Below are 20,695 nucleotides of genomic sequence, written 5' to 3'. Positions count from 1 at the left end.
TCTCTCCGATGGCTACCTTTTTACTCTCGGCTTAAATTCAATTTTCTCTGCTACATATTTAAATCTCTTTATGTACTTGCTACTATCTACATTGCCTCTCTTGTTTCCTTCTATGTCCCCTCCCGTACTCTTAGTTCCCAAACCCACTTTATTTTAACTGTTCCTCGTCCCCCTTGTGCTTCCTCTCGTTTCCGTTCTTTTTCTCTTCTGGCTCCTCTTTAATGGAATGCTCTCCCTCCGGTCTATTCATTCTTACTCCACCTTCAGTTCTGCCCTAAAGACCATCTTACTTCTGCCTTAATTCTACTGTGAGTTCTACTGTAATCTATATTATTTTATTGTATCCACCTGTTCATTTATATTGTACTGTAAAATTGGTTTTGTACAGCGCCTTGGCATAAGGCGCTATATAAATAACAAATAAATACAAATTAGATACACAATAAGTCCATCTAGTGCTCATTGCAGGCCAGTTGGCGTTAAATCAAAGATAATGGTATCTGCTGCGTAATTAAAGTATTGATTTTTTGTGTACACCAACTTGGGAGGGTTAGTGCGTTTGGACTTCCAACAGGCACCCATTCCCCTAATGTTAAAATTAAACAGAAAGGGAGCCAAGACGCAACCTTGGCGAAGCCCCCGATTGGTATCAATCAATTTCGTGCATTTCCCTTGGGTGTTCAACCTCACCCTTATTTAGTTATTTATTTTTTTAAACCTGTTTTTATTGGTTTTTCAATGCTTACAGCCATATCAAATAACAACCCCAAATGTTTTTCCCCCTCCCACAAGCCCCCTCCACATCCCCTCCGCCAGAAGGGTCTTGTCCTTGCCACCCAAGTTTTGTGGTTGAGTTCATGAGCCAAACAGGTCCAGTATTCTGATTTTGTGCGGGTAGTCACTTTGTAAGTATGTGAGTAGTGCCCCCCATTCAATCATGAATTTGTCTTGGTCTCCCTGTAATTTGTACGTGGTCCATTCCATCACTGTGAACGCCCAAACCCTATGTAGCCATTCATAAATGGACGGGGGGATTTATGCTTCCATTTTAGCGCTATGGCAAGCCAAGCCGCAATTAGAAGTCCCATGAAGATCCTCTTTTGTGTTTTCGTTAAGCTTTTAGCCCTGGGGTCCACAGAGCCAGACTTTCTCGTCTACCCCTCCCCCCATCCCGAGGTCTTGGAAGATCTCTGCCAACTGGGATTTCACATCGGTCCAAAACCTCCGGATTCCTGGGCACCCCCCCACAGGTCTCCAGTCCCCTTCCTGAGTGCAGCCCCGCCAGCAGGTACTTGGATTGTTCAGGTAGGTTCAAGGTCAAAGATTCAAATCCAAAGTTTCGAAATGTAATACCTTCGAAACAAAAGGACCAGAAAAAAAAATGCACTTTTTTTTTTTTTTTTTTTTTGGGGAAGGGGGGGGGGGGGGTCCCCGCAAACCCCTGTTTTTTGGCCAAAAACCTCTAATTTGACCTATACCAAAACCAAAAAATTAAAATACATTAAAAAAGGCATTCAGTCTTTTTTTTCCGTTCCTTTTGATTTGAATGTATTACATTCAATCCTTTTGCATTCAAAATGATGACAATGTTTTGGGACATAGCATGTAGACTCTTCGGGGTGTAGGGTCACTGGACTAGGATTTTTATCCACATTTCTATGATTTGTATTGCCCTAGTTAGTTTTGGGATTGCCCTCCACAGGTGTTGCCAGTGTGTTTTCGGGATTGTGTTCTGTAGTGTTTTCTCCCATTTCTTCATATGACTCCATTGGGTGCCGTCAATGTGAGTGATCAGGAATTTGTATATGTCCGAGACCAACTTCCTCGATCCTCTCCGGGTCGTTAGGTAGGTTTTGAATGGGGTAAGTTCTCTTGTTACCGCTGACTGTATCTGCGGGGTCGACAGCCAGTGGCAAAGTTGTTCATATTTGTACCTATCTTTGGTTGTCAGGCCTAATTGGGTTTTGCACATGTCGAAGGATATAACTTTCTGCTTGTGGAACATATCTCCTATTTTGGTACACCCTGCTTCTTCCCATTTTCTGTATGCCCCCTTTTTCATCCCAGGAGGGAAATCTGGATTACCGACATGGGCTTGAAGGGGCCCAGATCTTGTGTTAGAATGCCTCCACTAGTTGCCCTGTCCCAAATCTCGAGCGTAGTTTTCATCACATTACTTATTTGGAGGTTTGGGTGTCTGGAGTGCTTTCCCTTCCACAATAAATTTGATAGGGGGTGGCCGTTACCGCTCTGTCCTGGGAGGCCCATATCTTGTGTGAGTTCCCTGGGACCCATTCTTTCAGTACCCACAACCGAGCCACTTTTGATTTTATTGATAGTTTTCAAAGCATCTATAATCTCAGTTCTCCTTGAGAATGCACAAACAATCAGTCTGGAAATAATACAAGCTTGTTTACCATTCAACTTTTGACTTATTATTAACTCCCCCCTCCCCTCCCTGGAGACTGGGCAGATTGCAAACTTTTACTCCTTGGGGAGCCGGCGTTTTATTCCATAAATTTCCTTTGGGTTGAGGATATTCCTTCCATCATTTGTAGACTTCGAGGAAGTTTGCCCATTCCATTTCCCTGCTAGGGGATATTTCATGAATGGCCGGTGTGAAGCTCTCCATTTCGTAGAGTTCTCTGGCTTTTCGGGCCCATGCTTTCTCTGTAGGAAGGCTCTTGGTTTTCAAGCCTATAGTGATGCAGACCCTGGCAGCGAGCAGGAGGAAATGGGTCATGTGTGGGACTTTTACTCAGCGTCCTTCTTTCTCCTCAAGTACGAATAGCACCAGCCTTGGATCCTTGTCCCTGGCCATCCCTTCTATGTTCTATATCTAGGCCAGTACTTCACTCCGGTACATTTGGAACTTGGGACAAGCCCACCACATGTGCCAGTAGTCGGCAGGGTTTCCACACTCCCTCCAGCACAAGGGGCTTGCTTGACTGAACATTTTGGAGAGTCTGAGGGGGTCATACTGCCATCTGTGCAGTAGCTTTAATCCATGTAACTTATATTGTGCTGAGATCGATATTTTTTGCACTGTTCTGCACATCCTTGACCATAGCTGGTTTGACATTAGGGGGCTTAGGTCTTTTTCCCATCTCTTTTTGAGGTACTCCAGGTTATTTTTCAGTTCCATTATCAGGGATCTGTATGGACGGGAGGTGAGTCATTTAGACGAGTGGGCTTCGCTGAGTATCCGTTCAAAATTGGTGAGGTCTCTTTGGAGCTCACTCTTCCATGTTGGTGTTGTGGGCACCCCTTTCAGTTGCAGGTATGTAAACACGTCGAGGGATCTCATTTGTAATCCTGCTTCCAGGTCCTGGATTGTTATTCACCCATCTCACTTTAGGATCTGCCCCACTCTTTCTAGGCCCACTTCATACCATTCCTGGTAGCGATTAGGTTCTTGAAGTCTATGGGCCTCATTACGAGTGAGACGGAACAGGTTAACGGGCTCTGCTAAAGGAGGCGGACCTGTTAAACCCGTTCCGCCTCATGACAAGCTCCCCGCGCGGGACCCGGTAAGTAACGCCTGGTTAGGGAGCAAACAACGGGCCGCTCATTATCGGCCCGTTGTTTGCACCCTCTCCCATTCCCATTGAGCTTATTGGGGCACAGGTGGGAATGGGGAAGGTCCGGGCCCGGGTTCCTGGAGGGAGGAATTACCGGGTTCTCCAACCTCGGAATGCCCCGATAATTCCCCATTCTGGGAACCCGGACCCGATTTCGGCGGCAGCCATGCTGCCAATAGCGGCATGGCTACCGCCTAAGTCGTAATGAGGCCCTATCTCTAATGGGTGGGCCCAGATACAGCTCAATGGAGAGGGCCAGGTTGTCAGACCTTCAGTTTCTTTTTTTGTTCCACCACAGTCGCATCAGCGGGCCGACTGCAAAATGTTCCCGTACACTGCTGGGGAAAGAGATTTTGGGGGCCCATAGTCACTCACTCAGGGACACTGGTCTAGGTGGATAGTTCTCAATGGCCACTCATTGTTTCTGCACATCTCCTTTCAGGTGCGGGATGAGGGAACATTATTGAGCAGCACGGTAGTCCTGCTCCTCCTTTCTCCTTTGGTTGGATAAGCTTGTCATAAGCAATGCGTTGTTTTTTGCCCTGCCACAAGAATCTCGTTAATAGGGTTTTCAACTTGGTGAAGTGAGAGGTAGGGACAGCGATCAGTAGCATGTGGTATTGATACAGTTTTGGCAGTATAACCATTTTTATGGCATTAAGGCAGCCTAGCCAAGATATTGTGAGCTTGCCCCCTCCAGATCCTTGGTTATTTCCTGCAGAAGTGGAGGCAGATATCCCTGTAGAGGTCCTCTAAGTCTTTGGTGATTCTGATCCCCAGATACTTAAGGATTTGTTGTGTAGTGGGTATTCTATCTGTAAACGCGTTTCCCTCTCCAGGGTCCAGAGGGGCCTTGTATGCAAAGAGAGATGACTTTTCCTCATTTACCTTCAGACCTGCCCATTTACCAAACTCTTTCAGTGTTCTTAGTAGCCTCGGTAGAGATGTGCTGGGCTCTGTCAAGTAAACCATTATATCATCCGCGAACATGGCAAGCTTATATTCTGTGTCGCCCACCATAATTCCCTTGATAGTACGATCGCTTCTTATTGTATTCCCAACCGGTTCATTTGAAAGGGCGTATAGGAGCGGCGACAGGGGGCAGCCGTGTCTGGTTCCCCTAGTCAGACAGAATTCCTAAGGGAGCTTGCTATTCACCACCACTTTGCCCCTTGGAGTTTCGTATACTTCTTGTATCTCCTTTAGGAAATGTTCTCCAAATCCCATGTATCTCAAAACAGCCCAATGGGAATGCCCACTCCACCCTATCGAAGTCCTTTTCTGAATCGACACTGAGGAGCACATGGCCGCCGGTTATTTTCATAGAATGATTCATGATGTTTAGGGTTTTCCTCGTAGCGTCAGATCCTTACCTCCCTTTAATGAAACCCACCTGGTCTGGGTGGATCAGGCGGGGCATTAGATCTTCCCATACGTGTGGCAAGACTCTCGCATAGACCTTGGCCTCTGTATTTAGCAGCAAGATTGGCCTATAAGATTTGAATGAGGTGGGATACTTGTCTGCTTTTGGTATCACCACTATGTGCGCGACTGAAAATGAGGGCGGGGCCTGGCCTGATTCCTGTATGTGATTGAACAGTCTAGCGAGATGCAGGGATAAGGTCTTTATGTAGTGTTTGTAAAAGCCCATTGTATACCCATCTTCACCCGGGGCTCCCCGGCGTGGGAGGCGTTTAATTGCCGACTCCACTTCCTCCGGATTTATTGGGGAATCAAGGAGGGCTTGCTCTGTACGTGTTAGGTGGGTTAAACCGTTTTTTAAAATATATTCCCCCATCTCTCCGCTCTCTGGGCCCTTAGTCTTTTGACCAGCATTTTGTTGGCCCTGTCCCCTTTTTCATAGAACTTCTGATTAAAGAGCGTCAGTTTTCTCATAACATCCCCCTGTCCTAGTGCGTTCATCTCTTCCCTTTTATGCTTTAGCGTTTCCAGGTGGTCACTTCTGTACGAACCCAAGACATGTAGTTTCTGCTCTAAGCATACAATGGGCCTCATTACAACCCTGGCGGTAGCCATGCCTGTAAAACAGGCACGGCTGTCACCGGAGTTGCATTTGTTCCGGCGCACAAAATGGGCAATTACCGGGTCATTACGGCCTTGCCGGACCCGGTATTTGCCCATTCCTGGGTGCCGGAAAAAATTCTTCCCCATTCCCATTTGAGCACTGAGGGGCTCAATGGGAATGGGGAAGCCGGATGCACAGGCACCATTAATAACGGTGCCTGTGCATCTGAAATGCTGTGCTCGCGGGTGCCTTTCATTCTGCCAGGTCAGACCTGGCGGAATGAAAGGCACAACTCAGAGTTTGCCGGTCCGGATACAACAGTACCGGCAAGCTTACCGGTGCCGTTGTATCCGGACCGGCAAGCTCGTAATAAGGCCCAATGTCTTTCCTCAGTTTCTCTCCCCGCAGCCTCCCTTTTTTACAGGGCTCCTCGTTTCATCAGGTGCCCTCTCCAAACAGCCTTTCTTGCTTCCCATACTGTTGTGATACCAACCTCCCCATTATCGTTAATCTGGAAATATTCCTGTATACCCCTTTCTAGTTCCTGGGAGAACAGCTTATCCTTTAAAAGGAAATAGTTACACCTCCACGCCTACTCAGCCCCTCCATCTCTAGTGTTGCCGTGACCATGTCATGGTCTGACCATCCTATTGGGCGTATTTAAATGTTCCTAATTGTTGGGCTGGTTTCTCTGGTCACCATCAGGTAATCGATTCTGGTGAACGTCCCGTGGACGGCCGATCTAGAAGTGTATCCCTTTTTATCTGTGTTGATTGTCTTCCAGACGTCCACCAAATCATCTCCCCTGATGCAGCTTTGAAATCTGCTCCAGTCCTCTCTAGGGAGGCTTCTGGTAATCCCATGTGTGTCTTTCCTGTCCATCTGAGGGTCCGCCTACGAGTTAAAGTATCCCCCTATCAGTATGGGACCCTTGGCGGTCCCCACTATGGTTGCTAGGGCTGCTTTGTTGAATTTACCCTTGGCCCTGATTTGGTGTGTACACGCCTGCTAGAGTTATGGGCGAGTTCCTCCATTCTACCTGCAATATCAGGAGTCTCCCCTCCATCAATAATTGTACCCCCGGGTTTCCTACCTTAAACCTCTTGTAATGTATTAGGGCCACCCCCCCCCACCCTCTCTTGTGGTCTGCTGAGGCCCAGTATGTCTGCCCAACTCCTCTCCCTCTCTGGCCTTTCTTCTCCTGCTCTGAGCCTGGTTTCCTGCATGAAGAGCAGGTCCAGGTCTGCTCTCTCTCGAATTCTTGTATCACTAACGATTTTTTAGTGCGTGAGTTGAGCCCTTTCACGTTGAGCATGCCTATTTTCAGAGTTCCTATCTCTTGCCTTGGTTTGGTTAGAGTTGTCATCATTAAACCGGGTCCCTCCCCGCTCTTACCCCTCTTCCCCAGTCGTTCACCTGCTCGGATTGCTGTTTTGCATCCCAGGTCTTCTGTATTTGTCTGCCCAAATGTGTGTCTCTGCCCCATTTCCCCTTCCCCTAAACTATTAACCAAATTAACCCCATTAACTGAACTGTGACGAAAAATAACCCATCAATTGAACCGCGGTTAATGTGAACGACCTAGGTTCTGTGAGCTGAGATGCCCTCTAGAAATTGAGGGCCACTAGATTCGTGACCCAACCATCACGAGTGACCTCTTATGTGAATCCCTTCCCTTCAATTTTTGAGTGTGGTTTTGGGATCATTGGCACCCTGTCCCTTTTCTCTGTCTTAATGGGGGCTTTGTTGGTGACTCTGGGCTTAGTTTAGCATATTTTCTACCCGCTTTGGAGAGTTTTTGCCATTGTTGGGGAATATCAGCTTCTTGCGTTTTCAGTGCCTGGTTGTCAGAATTCCTCTTCACTGGTTGACCCCGTAGTGTAGAAGAAGAATTCTTCCCACCAATGTACCCCTCTGAATGGTAACAATAGAGGCGGTGAGGTGAGCAGCGGCCGCAGAGGTGGGGGGGTCGAAGACTGGCTCTGACCCTCTGACAGTCCCACCTCACTGAGCCCGCAGGCTGGTTCCCTGCAGCCCCTGGCAAGCACTCCAAGCAGAGGTTGTAGAAACACATAATCATCTCTTGGCTCACCGTTGGGCCAGGAGCTGCGGATCAGGCTGCCATGGCCGTCTGCGCCCCCTGGTGGTCTCCCAAGGGCAGGTTTTTTTAACGCTACTCGATCCCCAGGTAGCACTAGCATTTGCGACTTCTGCCTATTAATCTTTAGGCCTGATATTTCCCCCATTTTTTCTATTTCCTGCAACGTAGCCGGCAGTGACCTTTCTGGGTCTGACAGTGCCATCAACATATCATCCACATATGCGACTACTTTATGTTGGATTCCTGCTCTTCCTATGCCTCTCAGTATTTCAGTATCCTGGATTCGAATTAGGAGGGGTTCCAGGAAGATTGCATAAAGAAGCAGTGATAATAGGCACCCCTGCTTTGTCCCTCGTTCTAAGAATACTTTGTCTGAGATGTTCCTGTTTATTGCTATCCGGATGATGGGGGATTTGTAGTTAGCTTGGATCATTCTGATAAAGGATTCTCTGAAGCCCATGTGTCTCAGGGTTCGAAATAGTATTGACCATTCCACTCGGTTAAACGCTTTCTCAGCATCCAATTAAAGCAGAATGGCTGTGGTCTGGGAGATACCTGTCTTTTCCACTATATGTATTATTATTCTTATGTTGTCGTGGGTTTGCCTATTGGGAATGAAGCCAGACTGGTCTTAATGTATCAACTGCGGAAGAACTTGCGTTAGTCTGTTAGCTAGTTTACATGTATATTTTTGCATCTAGGTTTATTAATGCAATCGGGCGGTATGATCCCGGGAGTTCAGGGTCTTTCCCTGGTTTGTGGAAAACTAGGACCTTTGCTTCGTTCATCGAAGAGTAATGTTTCCTGCCTGTTTGAATGCATTAAATAGGCATGTTAGAATGGGGGCCAGAATGTCTGCAAATTTCTTTTAAAAGGTAGCAGTGTACCCATCTGGGCCCGGAGCCTTATTTCTGGGCAGTTCTGAAATTGCTTCTTTTACCTCGTCTAGATGTATTTCTCCCTACAGCCTCTGCCTTTCAGGTTCCGATATGGGTGGGAAGTTTAAGGTGTTCAAGTATGTGTACTTGTCTCTCTCTGAGGGGTTCTCGGAGGCATAGAGAGTTCCGTAAAATAATCTAAAGGTGTTCTGTATATTGTCTGTTCTAGTCTGGATCTCCCTTCTGCTTTTTATGATTCTCTTTACCGTTTGCGTGTTTTGTTTAGCCATCAGCTGTCTCGCTAGAAGCTTATCAGCTTCGTTTACTTTTGTATAGTACCATTTTTTCAGCGACAAGAGATGTCTCTTCGCTCTTTTCATGTGGAGTGAATCCAGTTGTCCTTGGACATGTCTAACTGCTTTTTTCAACTTATTAGTGGATTTCTGTGCGATTTCTGCCTGAGTCTCTCGCCATTTATTTTCCAGATCTAGTTCCCATCGCCACCTCTGTTTGTCTCTACCCGCCTCCAGTGCAATGAGTTGCCCCCTCGTGACTGCCTTGAATGCCTCCAGATGGTCTCCCTCGAGATATTCTCTGAATCATTTAGGATGAAGTATTCCAGTATATATGTTCTAATCTTATTTTATAGTGTGGGGTCTGATAGTAAGTCTGGTGGGAGTGTCCAGCGCCACAGTCCATGATTACGTGGGGCTAGGGAGAGTTGCGCCCATAGAGGAGCGTGGTCTGACAATGATATGGTGCCTAAATCGATCTTCTGGATTTTCCCTAAAATCCCGGCCGCTGCCCAAATGTAGTCTATCCTAGACATCGTGTGGTGTACATGTGAGAAGTGGGTGTACCCTCTTTGTTGACTCTTTTTCACTCCCCATATGTCTCCTAGTGCAAGTGTTTCAATTTTTTGCATAGGTTTTTTGAGGGAGCTCCCTGACCCTGACTTCCGGAGCTTGTTCTGTCTAGATTTGGGTGCCATGCTAAGTTAAAGTCTCTACCCAGTATCACTTGTCCCGTAGCAAAGCTCTCCAGTTTGTCTAGGGTAACTCTCAGAAATCCGTCTTGACCCGCGTTTGGGGTGTATACTGAGGCTAGTGTGAAGGATTGCCCCGTGAGTTGTATATTTGCAAATACATATCTCCCCATGTTGTTGGTCTGTGTGTTTTGTATATGTATTGTCAGGTTTTTATGAAATGCAATCAATACGCCTGCTTTATTCTCTTGTGCTTTTGATTGGACTATTTGGTCGTACCCTCTCAGGTGGCATTTCACCTTGTCTTTCCCTCTGATATGGGTCCCCTGAAGCATTACAATGTCAAACTTCCCCCGTTGGACTAAGTGTACTAGCTTCTTTCTTTTCACAAGGTTGTTCAGCCCCTGTACGTTGAATGTCAGAATTCTTGTCCCTCCCATCTTAGTTTCAATCTTCGCCCTCCCCACTTGTGTACCCCGCTTGGCTCTGCTTTGTCCCTTCTTGATTCCTTCTCCCTCCCCATGTTCCTGCACCCAGCCACTTCCCATAAGAACTCACAACTTTTAAAACTCCCTCCCAACTTGTAACCGCCCTGAGGAGGGCCCAGGGGCCTATGGCTGCTCGGGCAAAGTGCTCACCACACCCGGCCCTCAGTCGACTCAGGGATAACTTTGTGGGGGTTCCTAAACCCCACTTAGATTCCACTGGATGACCCTGGAGTTGGCCCCCCGTGGCCACTCTAAACCTGACGGATTAATGATGGTTCTTGGCACCTATGGGGGGACGTCTCTGTCTCATGCCCTGTAGTTTTCGGTTGTTGGGTCTTAGGGCTGCCTCCTTGGGATTTCCTGCAGACATCATTTCCGACTGCCCTTTGCTGGTGTCTTATTCTGGTGTATCGTTTTCCATTCCCACAGCTTTCTTCTTGGCTTGTCCCCTCCCGAGTGTATGTCCGCTTCTCCGTCCTCTTTATGTAAATTCAAAATCTGTCGCCCCTCCTCACAAGTAGATACTCTGTGTTGTTTGCCTTCCCACGCAAACAGGAGGTCAAAAGGGAAGGTCCATTTGTAGCAAATTTGTTTTGCAGCCAGTTCCTTGACAATTGGGCCCCTGTCTCGCCGTTTCTGCAGGGTCGATAGGCCCAGATCTTGGTATAGTTGTATGCCTGCCTCATTCATTCGAATGTGCCCCATTGTCCTTGTTTTACAGAGGATTTGCTCCTTCTGGTGGTATGATGTGATAGCGACCAAGACATCGCTGGGGCGAGCTCCTGGTTCTTCTGTTCTGCACTGGTCCACACGGTGGATCTGTCGATTTCAATCTCTGTCTCATGTTCTATTGAAAGAATGTCTTTGAATACTTGCTGAACCGCTAGTCTGAGATCCTTTTCTTCCACCGACTTCACCATGTTCTTGAACCTAATGTTGGATCTGCAGGAACGGTTCTCTAGATCCTCGCACTGGATTTCCAAATTTTGTGTGATGCGGGCCAGGCGTTCCTGTGTTTCCCCATTGAGCTGCGCTTCTTCCTCCATGTTGTGCAGCGTTCGATCCATTATGTGTGTTGTCTCTTCAACGCTAGCTACGTCTGTTTTTATCTCTAGCACCGCCTGTTTCATATCCTCCTTTAAAGATTCAAACTGGTTGTGTACCGAGGTCATGAATTGCTCATGAAATTCTTTAAACCACTGTTGCATGACCTCTTTCATAGCCATCCCCGTATGTGTAAGGGTTGGGACTGTGGTCTGTTGTGGATCTCCCTGGCACTTCTTTTTCGATTGGGAGTTAGTGTCTGCACTCCACAATTGCAGGAGACTTGTGTCCTGCTTAGGAGTGGGGGCTTGTGTCACCATTTGTGCGGCTTTCCCTCTTGTTTTGGACATGTGGGCATTCCAGAGATGGCGGCCGCTCCCTTCTGGGCGTGGGGGAGTCCAGAGTGCCTTGGACTGCGGTCGTAGTGTAACTTCACCTCTGGGAGGGATGTTGTGGGTCTGAGGTACAGTACATTTCCCCCTCAGTGGGCTAGTGTTTTAGTGCGAAATGCTGGAGCGCTGGCTTAGCAACCTCCCTTCTGATCCTGGGCATTCTACCCTGCCTTGCGGGCCTCTGAGGTCCAAGGACCTTAGAGGGTAAGCTGGTCCTCTCTTTGGGGTGGATTTCGCACTATTGCATTGCCGGATGTTCTGCAGGATCCTTATGGAGGGCCGGGCCCTGTTTGTGTCCAAATGAGGGCTGAGTAGTTTAGCTTCTGCCAGGAAGGATTGTACTGTGATAGAATTTCTGGCCATTTTATGCCCATTGCATTCTCTCTGGTGTTGGGGAGCGTAGAGTCTGCTAGTCTGCTGGTTTAAGTCCTTGTGGGTTTTGTTACACCCACCTTGCTGTGGTTACCCCCTGTTGCTCTGTTGCTGCTGGTAGATATGGCTTATGGGGGTGTGCCCTCTTCCTGCTTCCACTGGTGGGATGGTCTGTGGTGGGAAGATGGCCCCCCTGTTGTAGTTCCTGGCCCCGGTGGCTGAGTTGCGTTGTCGCCTGTGGCTTGGCTCTTCTGAGCCTTCCCTGAGCGAACGGGGTGTCAGGTCGTTACTGCGGAGGAGCTGCAGGTGGTGCGGGCGCCTTTTCCAGGCTTGTGGAATGCTGATGGGGGGGGGGATTCTGCTGAGGCTGGTGGGTTCTGGGGGAGGGGGGCAGTACCTTGTCAGGATGGTGGCTTCCCCTCTGTGGCTTCCTCAGTCTCCCTCCTCTCCTCTGTTTCTCCCCTGTTCACAGGCTGCTGGGGCCTTGGCTGCTCAGATCCCCCTTCGTGTTGTGCCCGCTCCAGGTCTGCGGAATACTCTCTGGTCCCTGTCGTGCTCCGCGGGGCTTCCCGCCTGTCCTCTCAGTTGCTGAGGATCGGAGGACCCACCATTCTACTCCTATGCGCAATGAGGCTATCCCTCTCCTCTGTATGTGTCCCTCGCGTTGGGGGTCTGGAGCGGTCTCCGTCACCGTTCCCTGCTCCATGGACAACCCCTGAGGGTGAATCTTCGTCCTCAAGATGTTGCGCACCTCTATTGTGGCAAGGTGTTGCTGTGGGAGGAGACGCTGCAGGGTGCAGTTACTCTCCCCTGCTTTCGGTTCGCGCCTCCGTGATGCTCTGCGCCGATTGCTGGGAATCCTCTTTTACTCTGGGGGTCGATAGAGCTCACCCAGGGGCGACCTTCGTGTTGTGAATGTTCCGGCTGGGGTGCGTACCAATATTAAAGCAAGTAATCCGCTTTATTGTCTGTCTTTATTGCTGCGTCGCGATGGGAGAGACCGCAACACATATCCTCTCACGCCAGGCACCATCTTGGAATCCAAACTCACCCTTATTTTTGTGTCCCTATGTAAAGCCACCAAAATACCAACCAGCGGGGCTAGGCAACCACAATTAGTTAGCTCTTTCCAAAGCCTTGCGCGATCCACTCAATCAAACGCTTTACTCACATCAAGGAAAGCTAGATGCAATTTTTTTCATGAGCCCTTGCTTGGGTTTCCACCAGTGAGACTACAAAATTATTGAGGTCTGCCCCCACCCCTTTTTTAAAACCGGCTTGATAAGGATCCATATTACCGCATTCCCTAGCCCAGCTGTGGAGTTCAACAAGGAGCATTTTTTCACAAAGATCTTATTTGTCGCTTCCAACAGTTAAATTGGTCTATAATTGAAGGGGGAAAACCTGTCTCCCCCTTTGAAGACTAAAATCACAGTTGCCAGCTTCCAAGAGGGGGGAATCATTTGGGTTGATAAAATATTGTAAAACAACCCAGATAGAATTTTACCCCATAGAGGAGTGTTCAAATAAAACCCAATTTGGAGAAAGAAAAGGTCAAATACGCATACAGAGAAGCCATTCCAAATGCACCTTGGCATGTAGTTATAACATGTGCCCCCACAAGCCTGAGCAAGATAATTTCCTAACCAGTGAATTACCCAATACCTGATTAAGATGGCCAGTGATTCCTACCTAAGTAATTGGTATTTGCCCCAACGTATTGCATGTGCCAACAGGCTGTGATGTAACTCGGGCCGAATGTTTGGGGAAGTGGAATTCTGTTTTTTGCAATGTCACTAAGGTAAGCCTGTGCCAACCCCCTCCACCAGGGCATGGGCGAGGCTCATTTTCCTCTGTAGGTGATAATATCAGTCAGGATTTTAAATTGACGATGTGTTAAATGCAGAGATATTGGTAACACCTACTACCTGGACACCATATAAGTAATTCCCCACCAATGCTGAGACCTCTAGTAGATTTTGTTTGCTTTTAAAGTAGCACAGGGGTGAAATGTATCCTATGTGTTATAGCAGGTAATGCAGACAAAATGTGAAAGTTTATGTTTTTGCCATCCATGCACTTTGTGAAGATCAATGATAACTTTTCGTTATTGACTCAATAATATATTGTTCCCTTAGGCTTGGATTCTTTGTTGCCTGTATCTGAAATTACAGTACCCCAGAGGTTGCTGGGAAGAGCGGTGGAAAATACGGTATTCTGTTCAAACATTTATAAAACATTAAGTATAGAAATTGCACATACGAATCATATTACAATGACGAGGTCAGCTTTGAGAATGCTGTTTGATATTCACATGTCGAACCGATAATACGAAGGGGCACTTTACAACAATGTAAACTGTAAAAAGTTCAACAAATATACATAGTTTGATATATTAACAAAAATCTACTTCAGGCCTCATCATGCAAACTGCAGGTTTGTAGTTCATAACATTTTTTGCAATCATTTTGGCCCTTGGAGGCAGAAAACTTCTAGCTATGCATATATACATTGATCAATGCAGTGTACATTTTATTCATCTGTATTTTTAAATGCAGTTCATAAAACATCGGCGTAGCTTTGGGAAAAATTGGAACAATGTATATTGTGAAGAAGATTTGAGGGGGTGATTGTTAGGCAGAATCACCTGCAGTACCCTTTGGGAACACTACAGGCAATTAGGACTTCAAGTGTAAGCACAATTTCACCTTTGGTACAAGCCTGTACTACACATTAAAACGGTAGCGATTGCTGAGCAGCCAGACTTATCTCAAGAGTTTAAGTGAGCAGCAGAACAAGTTACACAAAGGACCAACCAATACAGTGATTCAAGCAAACACTTACTCAAGGTTTCTTGGTAAAAGAATATACATTTATTTACTCAATCAGTTATAAAACATTACTCTAACAATAGCAGCTCAATATCACACACTAATACACCACAAAAATCCAACCGGTAAGTAAATGAACAAGTTAAGCTCCAAAATGAAGTGGGAGCAAAAAGGCGCTTCTGATACTTAATAAAGGATGTAAAAGACAGGGTTATAAGAATAGACAGCCCAAATACATTCATAGACAGGGCAAAGGGTTTCTGTTAAATACAACCAGCAATTCTTCTCAATAGGCGTGGGCCAAAGTCAATGGTGCAGAGTCCTTTGTATAGGATAGCACAGTTCTGGTATATAACGGTTAAGTCTTTGCCACAGATTTTTAAAGGATTTGGTTAGGCGAAAAGTTTGACAAATGTTTAGGGAAGGACAAGCCTTCGTAGTTGAGGAAAGTTTCACGCACTTTCTCAAAAGCCGAAAATATTTCCGGATCGCATTTCACAGTACCTTGTCAATGAAGAAAGCTGTAGCTGAGGCAGTTGTTCCTGGCAGTTTGAGCAGATCTAGCTGTTCCTGAGCTTCAGTCGTGGGGACAAGAAGGAGGACATCGGGAGGTTCCTGCACTGCCCAGGGAAGAGGCCAAAAGCTGTAGCAAGACGTCGGTTTAAGGTGTGAGTGCCTTAAAGTCCACAAGCTGGTTTCCTTCCCTCTGGCTATCCGGTTTTCAACAGCACTCTTATGAAAATTCAACCAGAATGGGACAGTGTCCAGGTGGCTTGCGAGTTGGTTGTTCCCACCAAACTCAAGGGAAGAAGTTAACCTTGAAGGGCTTCTCTGTCGTCAGAGTTTCAGGCAATTCAAACCTGCAGCAGGGCCTCACTGGTCGTCCAGGAGTTGCAGCAGTCCTCTTCCTTCCTCTCCTTTTGGTTCTTTCGTTCCAGTGGTTGACTCTGCTTTCCAAGTCCCAGAGACCTGCTTTTAAACAGTTTACCCCCATTCATTCCAGCCTGGCTGTCACTCACACAGCAGGGTGGCTGTCCTTGCCGGACAGCCAGCCGGCCAATCACACCAGAGTGCATTCAGGTCTCCTAGGAGACTAAGCACAGGGAGATTTGGGCACCTCCCTCACATCCTGTACACCCCAGACACTCAGGCGCCAAAGGAGGGCTTCAGCACTGAAGCCCGCCAAAGGCCCACAAACTGGTTTGGCGCGCAGAGACAAACATAAGAAGGACCTTTCCTAAAAGAAATGGCAAAAAAAGATGACCGGAGTCTGTTTTTACAGACAGGTCTGGGGCGTCATATTGGAAAACATGGCTGACCTGATTTTTAGCTACCGTTGTTAGCGGTAGGGAAAAATCATGGTAGTTTGATCTAAACCACTGCTACCAGCCATTTAAAGTAGGAAAGGGTAACATTTGACTGTTGCATGAATGTTTTGACTCAGGGGAAGCTAGGCAACCCCTCCAGCACTCTATAGTAAGAAAGGATGTGCTGGGTCAGTAAATCTAAAGAGACTAGTAAAGTCAATTTAACTTTACAGGCTCTGGGAGACAGTAGTCAGTCCCAGAGAAGGTGTTTAAACCTTGGGGAGTCTGAAAGACACTCCTGTGCCACTGCACTGAAGGTGCTGTGTGACACACAGAAACAGATGATGCCACTGGAGTTGTTTAAAAACTCCATAACCAAAGAACACAAAAGTAAAACACACACAAAATACATGGAAGAGTGGGACAAAAAGGCTCACACTCTTCCCAGGTAAAAAATAAAATCCTAGAAATCCACCAAAGTTGCTGCGGGTCTCAAAAGTTAAAGGAAATTTGCATATTTTGAGAATTCGCCCTAACACTCGTCCCCCCCAGACTAAGGGACAGGAGGATTTAATCTACTCCTGGATGAATCTCCTTACTCCAGTCGGTCAGACATCCTGGAGAGACCATCAGCATTTTGGTGGTGACACCCTGACCTGTGTTCAATGGTAAAATCGAATCCTTGCAGGCTGATTGATCATCTCAGTAGTTTTGGTTTTTCCCCTTTCATCTGCATCAACCATCTCAAGGGTTGGTGGTCAGTTTGAATCACAAAAGTAGATCCATACAGTTATGGTCTAAACTTCTTCAATGACCACACAATAGCAAAGCATTCACGCCCAATGGTTGCCCACCTTGTTTCTGGTTCCTTCAGCTTCCTGCTGATGAAGCAAATGGGGTGCTCTCTACCTTTCTCATCCAGTTAACTAAGGACTGCACATATACCTGTATTTGAAGCATTTGTCTGCACAATGAAGGTTTGGTTATAGTCAGGAGCTCTTAGGACTGGAGCTTGACAAAGGGCTTTCTTTAGGCCTTCAAATGATTGAGTGCACTCCTCATTCCACCTGACCTTTTTAGGGTATTTGGGAGAGGAGATCCCATTCAAGGGAGAAGCTATGGTCCCATAGTTCTCTATGACATTCCTATAGTACCCTAAGTGATCAACATGTTCTTTCCAAGTAGGGCTGAACACTGCAATGTCATCCAAGTATGCCATGCAGAAGTCCTCCATCCCATTCAGAACTTGATTAACCATCCTTTGGAATGTAGCAGGTGCATTCCTTTGTCCAAAAGGCATTACCTTAAACTGGTAGAGGCCTGCTGGAGTTGAGAATGCAGTTTTCTCCTTGGCATGGTCTGTTAGTGCTATTTGTCAATAGCCTGAAGTGAGATCAAATGTACTGAGGTACTTGGCTGAACCAAGTTTATCCACCAGTTCATCTGTCCTTGGTAAACGGTGGGTATCAGTCTTGGTGAATGCATTAAGAGCTCTATAGTCCACACAGAATCTCAACTCCTTGGATCCTGCCTTTGGTACCAGAACAAATGGACTAGACCATGGACTGGTAGAGGGCTCTATAACCCCAAGATCAAGCATCTTATTGACCTCTTCCTTTATGTGGGTTCTTACATGATCTGACATCCTGTAACCTCTGCTTTTAACAGGTAAACAGTCACCACTGAGAATATCATGCTGGCCCCAAGGGGTCAAGCCTGGTGATAGTGAAAACAGGGAGGCAAACTGATTTAACAGAAACGTGCACTTCTCCTGTTGTTCGGGTGTCAAATTAGAAGAGGGATTGACTCCTTCTATCGTCTCATCTAAAGGCTGTCCTCTGAGTAGGTCAGGTAGAGGTTCACTCTCCTCCTCCTCTTGAGCTGAAGCTAGAAGCAAAGCTCTTACTTCTGGTCTTGCGACATAAGTTTTTAGACGGTTGGTGTGAAAGACTCTGGGAGCCTCCTTAGGATTGCCTAAATCCACCAAATAGTTGACCCCTCCAAGTTTGCCCACAACCTTAAAGGGTCCTATCCACTTGTCCTGTAAGGCCCTCTGCCTTGTAGGAACCATAATTAGAACTTTCTGGTCTTGAGTAAACTGAACCATGTTGGCCTTCTGGTCATGCCAATGCTTCACCAGAGCCTGATCTGCTTTCAAGTTATCTGATGCTTCTGCCATCATGTGTGACATTCTCCTCCGGAGACCTATCACATAGTCAGTGACTGTCACTGGCTTGGGGGATGAAGCACTCTCCAACTCCTCCTTAATCTGGGCCAAGGGTCCTCTAACTGGATGGCCATAGAGAAGCACAAAGGGACTAAATCCAACTGCCTCCTAAGGGACTTCTCTATAAGCAAACAGAAGGCATGGCAGTAGAATGTCCCACTTTCTTCTAAGGGGTTCTTCTAAAGCACCTATCATGATCTTCATTGTAATGTTAAACCTCTCTATCAATCCATTTGTCTGTGGATGGTAGGCAGTTGAGAACTTGTAAGTTACTCCACAGTTTTTCCATATGGCCTGCATGTAGTGGGACATATAACTAGATCCCATGTCAGAGATAACTTTCTTAGGAAAATCTACCCTGGTAAAAATACCAAGTAGGGCCTTAGCAACAGCCTGAGCTGTAACAGTCCTCATAGGTATGGCTTCAGGATACCTAGTAGCATGGTCTACTAAAACCAGGATAAACCTGTTTCCTGAAGTGGTAGGAGGGTCTAAGGGACCAACAATGTCGATTCCTACCCTCTCAAAAGGGACTCCCACCACTGGGAGAGGCACCAGGGGTGCCACATTCTTGGCTCCACTCTTGCCAGATGTCAGACAAGTTTGACAGCTCCTACAGAACTTATCTACATCAGACCTCAATTTAGGCCAGTAGAAATACAGAGATAGCCTTTCTTAGGTTTTCTTGAAGCTCAAGTGACCAGCCAAAGGTATTTCATGGGCTAACTGTAGGAACTGCTGTCTGCTTTCTAGGGACACTACAAGTCCTCTGTAGTCCACTGGGATAGACTCAGTCGGTTCACTGTAGAAGAGGCCATCTTCTAAGTACAACCTATGCTTCCCTGGCTCTTGCCCATCCAGCTGGGAAGCTGCCTGTTGGCAAAGACCTTCAAGATTAGGGCACTCTCTTTGACCTCTGCTGTAGTCTGCCCTTCAGGGTCCACCTTCTGCCAGTAAAGACTGCAGCTCAGGATGGTCTGCAGGATCCAGATCTCCAACAGGAGCCAGGTCCTCTTCCAGCTCTGATTCCTCTGCAGCTGATTCAACCACACTAGGTTGTTCCTCACACTCAGGCTCTGCTGGTGGAGGAGTCACAGGTGTGATTTTGGACAGTCTTCTCAGTGTTGTCCTTGTTGGTAGCACAGGAGTGCTGGCTGATTTCTTCCTGGAGGTTTTAGGTTTCCCCTTTTCCTACTTTTTCTTAGAGATTGCAGTCAGTAAATCCTGTGGACTGGGGGTTATAGTTTCCTCTATAAGTTCCCCTGGACAGCCCCTTAAGGTACTCTCTCTGGCCTTCCTAGTCTGATCCTGTTCCTTTTTTGCTGGGAGGCCTGGGGGTGCTTGATACAACTCCAAGAGTTTTTAAGTCATTCCCCAACAGGACTCTCCCAGGTACTTCACTCTGCACATTTACAGGTATCTTGACAGTCATGTCATTGCACTGGATGAGAGCTGGCAACTGTGGAAGCATTTTGACAGGGCCTCCAGCAAGCTTAGTGAGGTATTTGGGTGCTTTAGCAACATCCTCTACCTTGAAAAAAGATTCATCAACTACAGTAATGCTGGCCCCAGTGTCTCTGATGGCAGGGGTCTCCTGACCATTCACAAGAACACTGTCTTTGTAATACTCTTTAGTATTGTCTGGAATGGAATTGTAGACATCTAAGTTCTGCTGTTCCCACAGACCCAGGGACACTAAAGAACTGGCTGAGACTTTCATGGGTTCCTCAGCCAGTAAGTGAAAGTTTCTGCTTGCCATTGGTACTTCTTCCTCTGGGGAGAAGGCTAACGAGACAGTGTGGATCCTTGAAGGTTTACCCTTACATCTGGAATCCCCTTTCACATGGTCAGTTAACCCACAAGCATAACATTTTCTAAATATCTTTATGAATGGGGGTTTGGTCTGATCTCCTTCTGGTTTAGCATCAGGAGGTACACTAGCTTGATTCGGTTTCCCTCATGGTTTACCCTTGTTATGTTTGTTGCCCGCTTTTGGATTGGAGGTATTTGAATTCTCTTTGTTATCTTTCTTGTGCTGCTTTCCCTCATCCTTATTCTGATTTGCTTCAGAATCCTTGTGAGTAGCCCTGTTGGCAACCCACAAGTCAGCAGCCCTTGCTAACTTCTTTGGATCAATTTCCATAGAGTGAGCCAAGTGCTGTCTCAGCTCAGGAGAGCAGGCATCATAAATAGATTCCAACATAAACAGATTTCTCATACCTTCATAAGTGTTAGCTCTGTAACCCTTAACCCAACCATGTACGCTTTTCAAACATTCACATACCCAGGTAGCCCAAGGAGTACCATCATGCTTTTTGAGGGTTCTAAACCTCTTAAGGTACTGGGAAGGGGTCTTCCCAAACCAAGCTATCAATGCTAGTTTCACACTTTCATACTCCATTCTATTTACTTTGCCCATCTCCATTACAACATCAAATGCAACTGGGGGTAGCCTAGAAAAGA

The 20,695-nt window shown here is 46.8% G+C and overlaps 1 protein-coding gene across 1 annotated transcript in view; it reads left to right on the top strand.

Annotated features, from left to right (window-relative positions):
- LOC138491245 (disintegrin and metalloproteinase domain-containing protein 9-like) overlaps positions 1-20,695 on the top strand; it is a 2,911,326-nt gene that overhangs the window by 49,880 nt on the left and 2,840,751 nt on the right. The window contains exon 2 of the mRNA XM_069617655.1: positions 14,006-14,079. Coding sequence (XP_069473756.1) covers positions 14,006-14,079 — 74 coding nt within the window. The remainder of the gene's footprint in view (positions 1-14,005; positions 14,080-20,695) is intronic.

The sequence above is a fragment of the Ambystoma mexicanum genome, chromosome 10, assembly GCF_040938575.1.
Source record: "Ambystoma mexicanum isolate Mex_15411 chromosome 10, UKY_AmexF1_1, whole genome shotgun sequence".
Taxonomy (NCBI): domain Eukaryota; kingdom Metazoa; phylum Chordata; class Amphibia; order Caudata; family Ambystomatidae; genus Ambystoma; species Ambystoma mexicanum.
The sequence above is the reverse complement of the archived record's forward strand: the minus strand, read 5'-3'. Positions and strand labels throughout refer to the sequence as shown.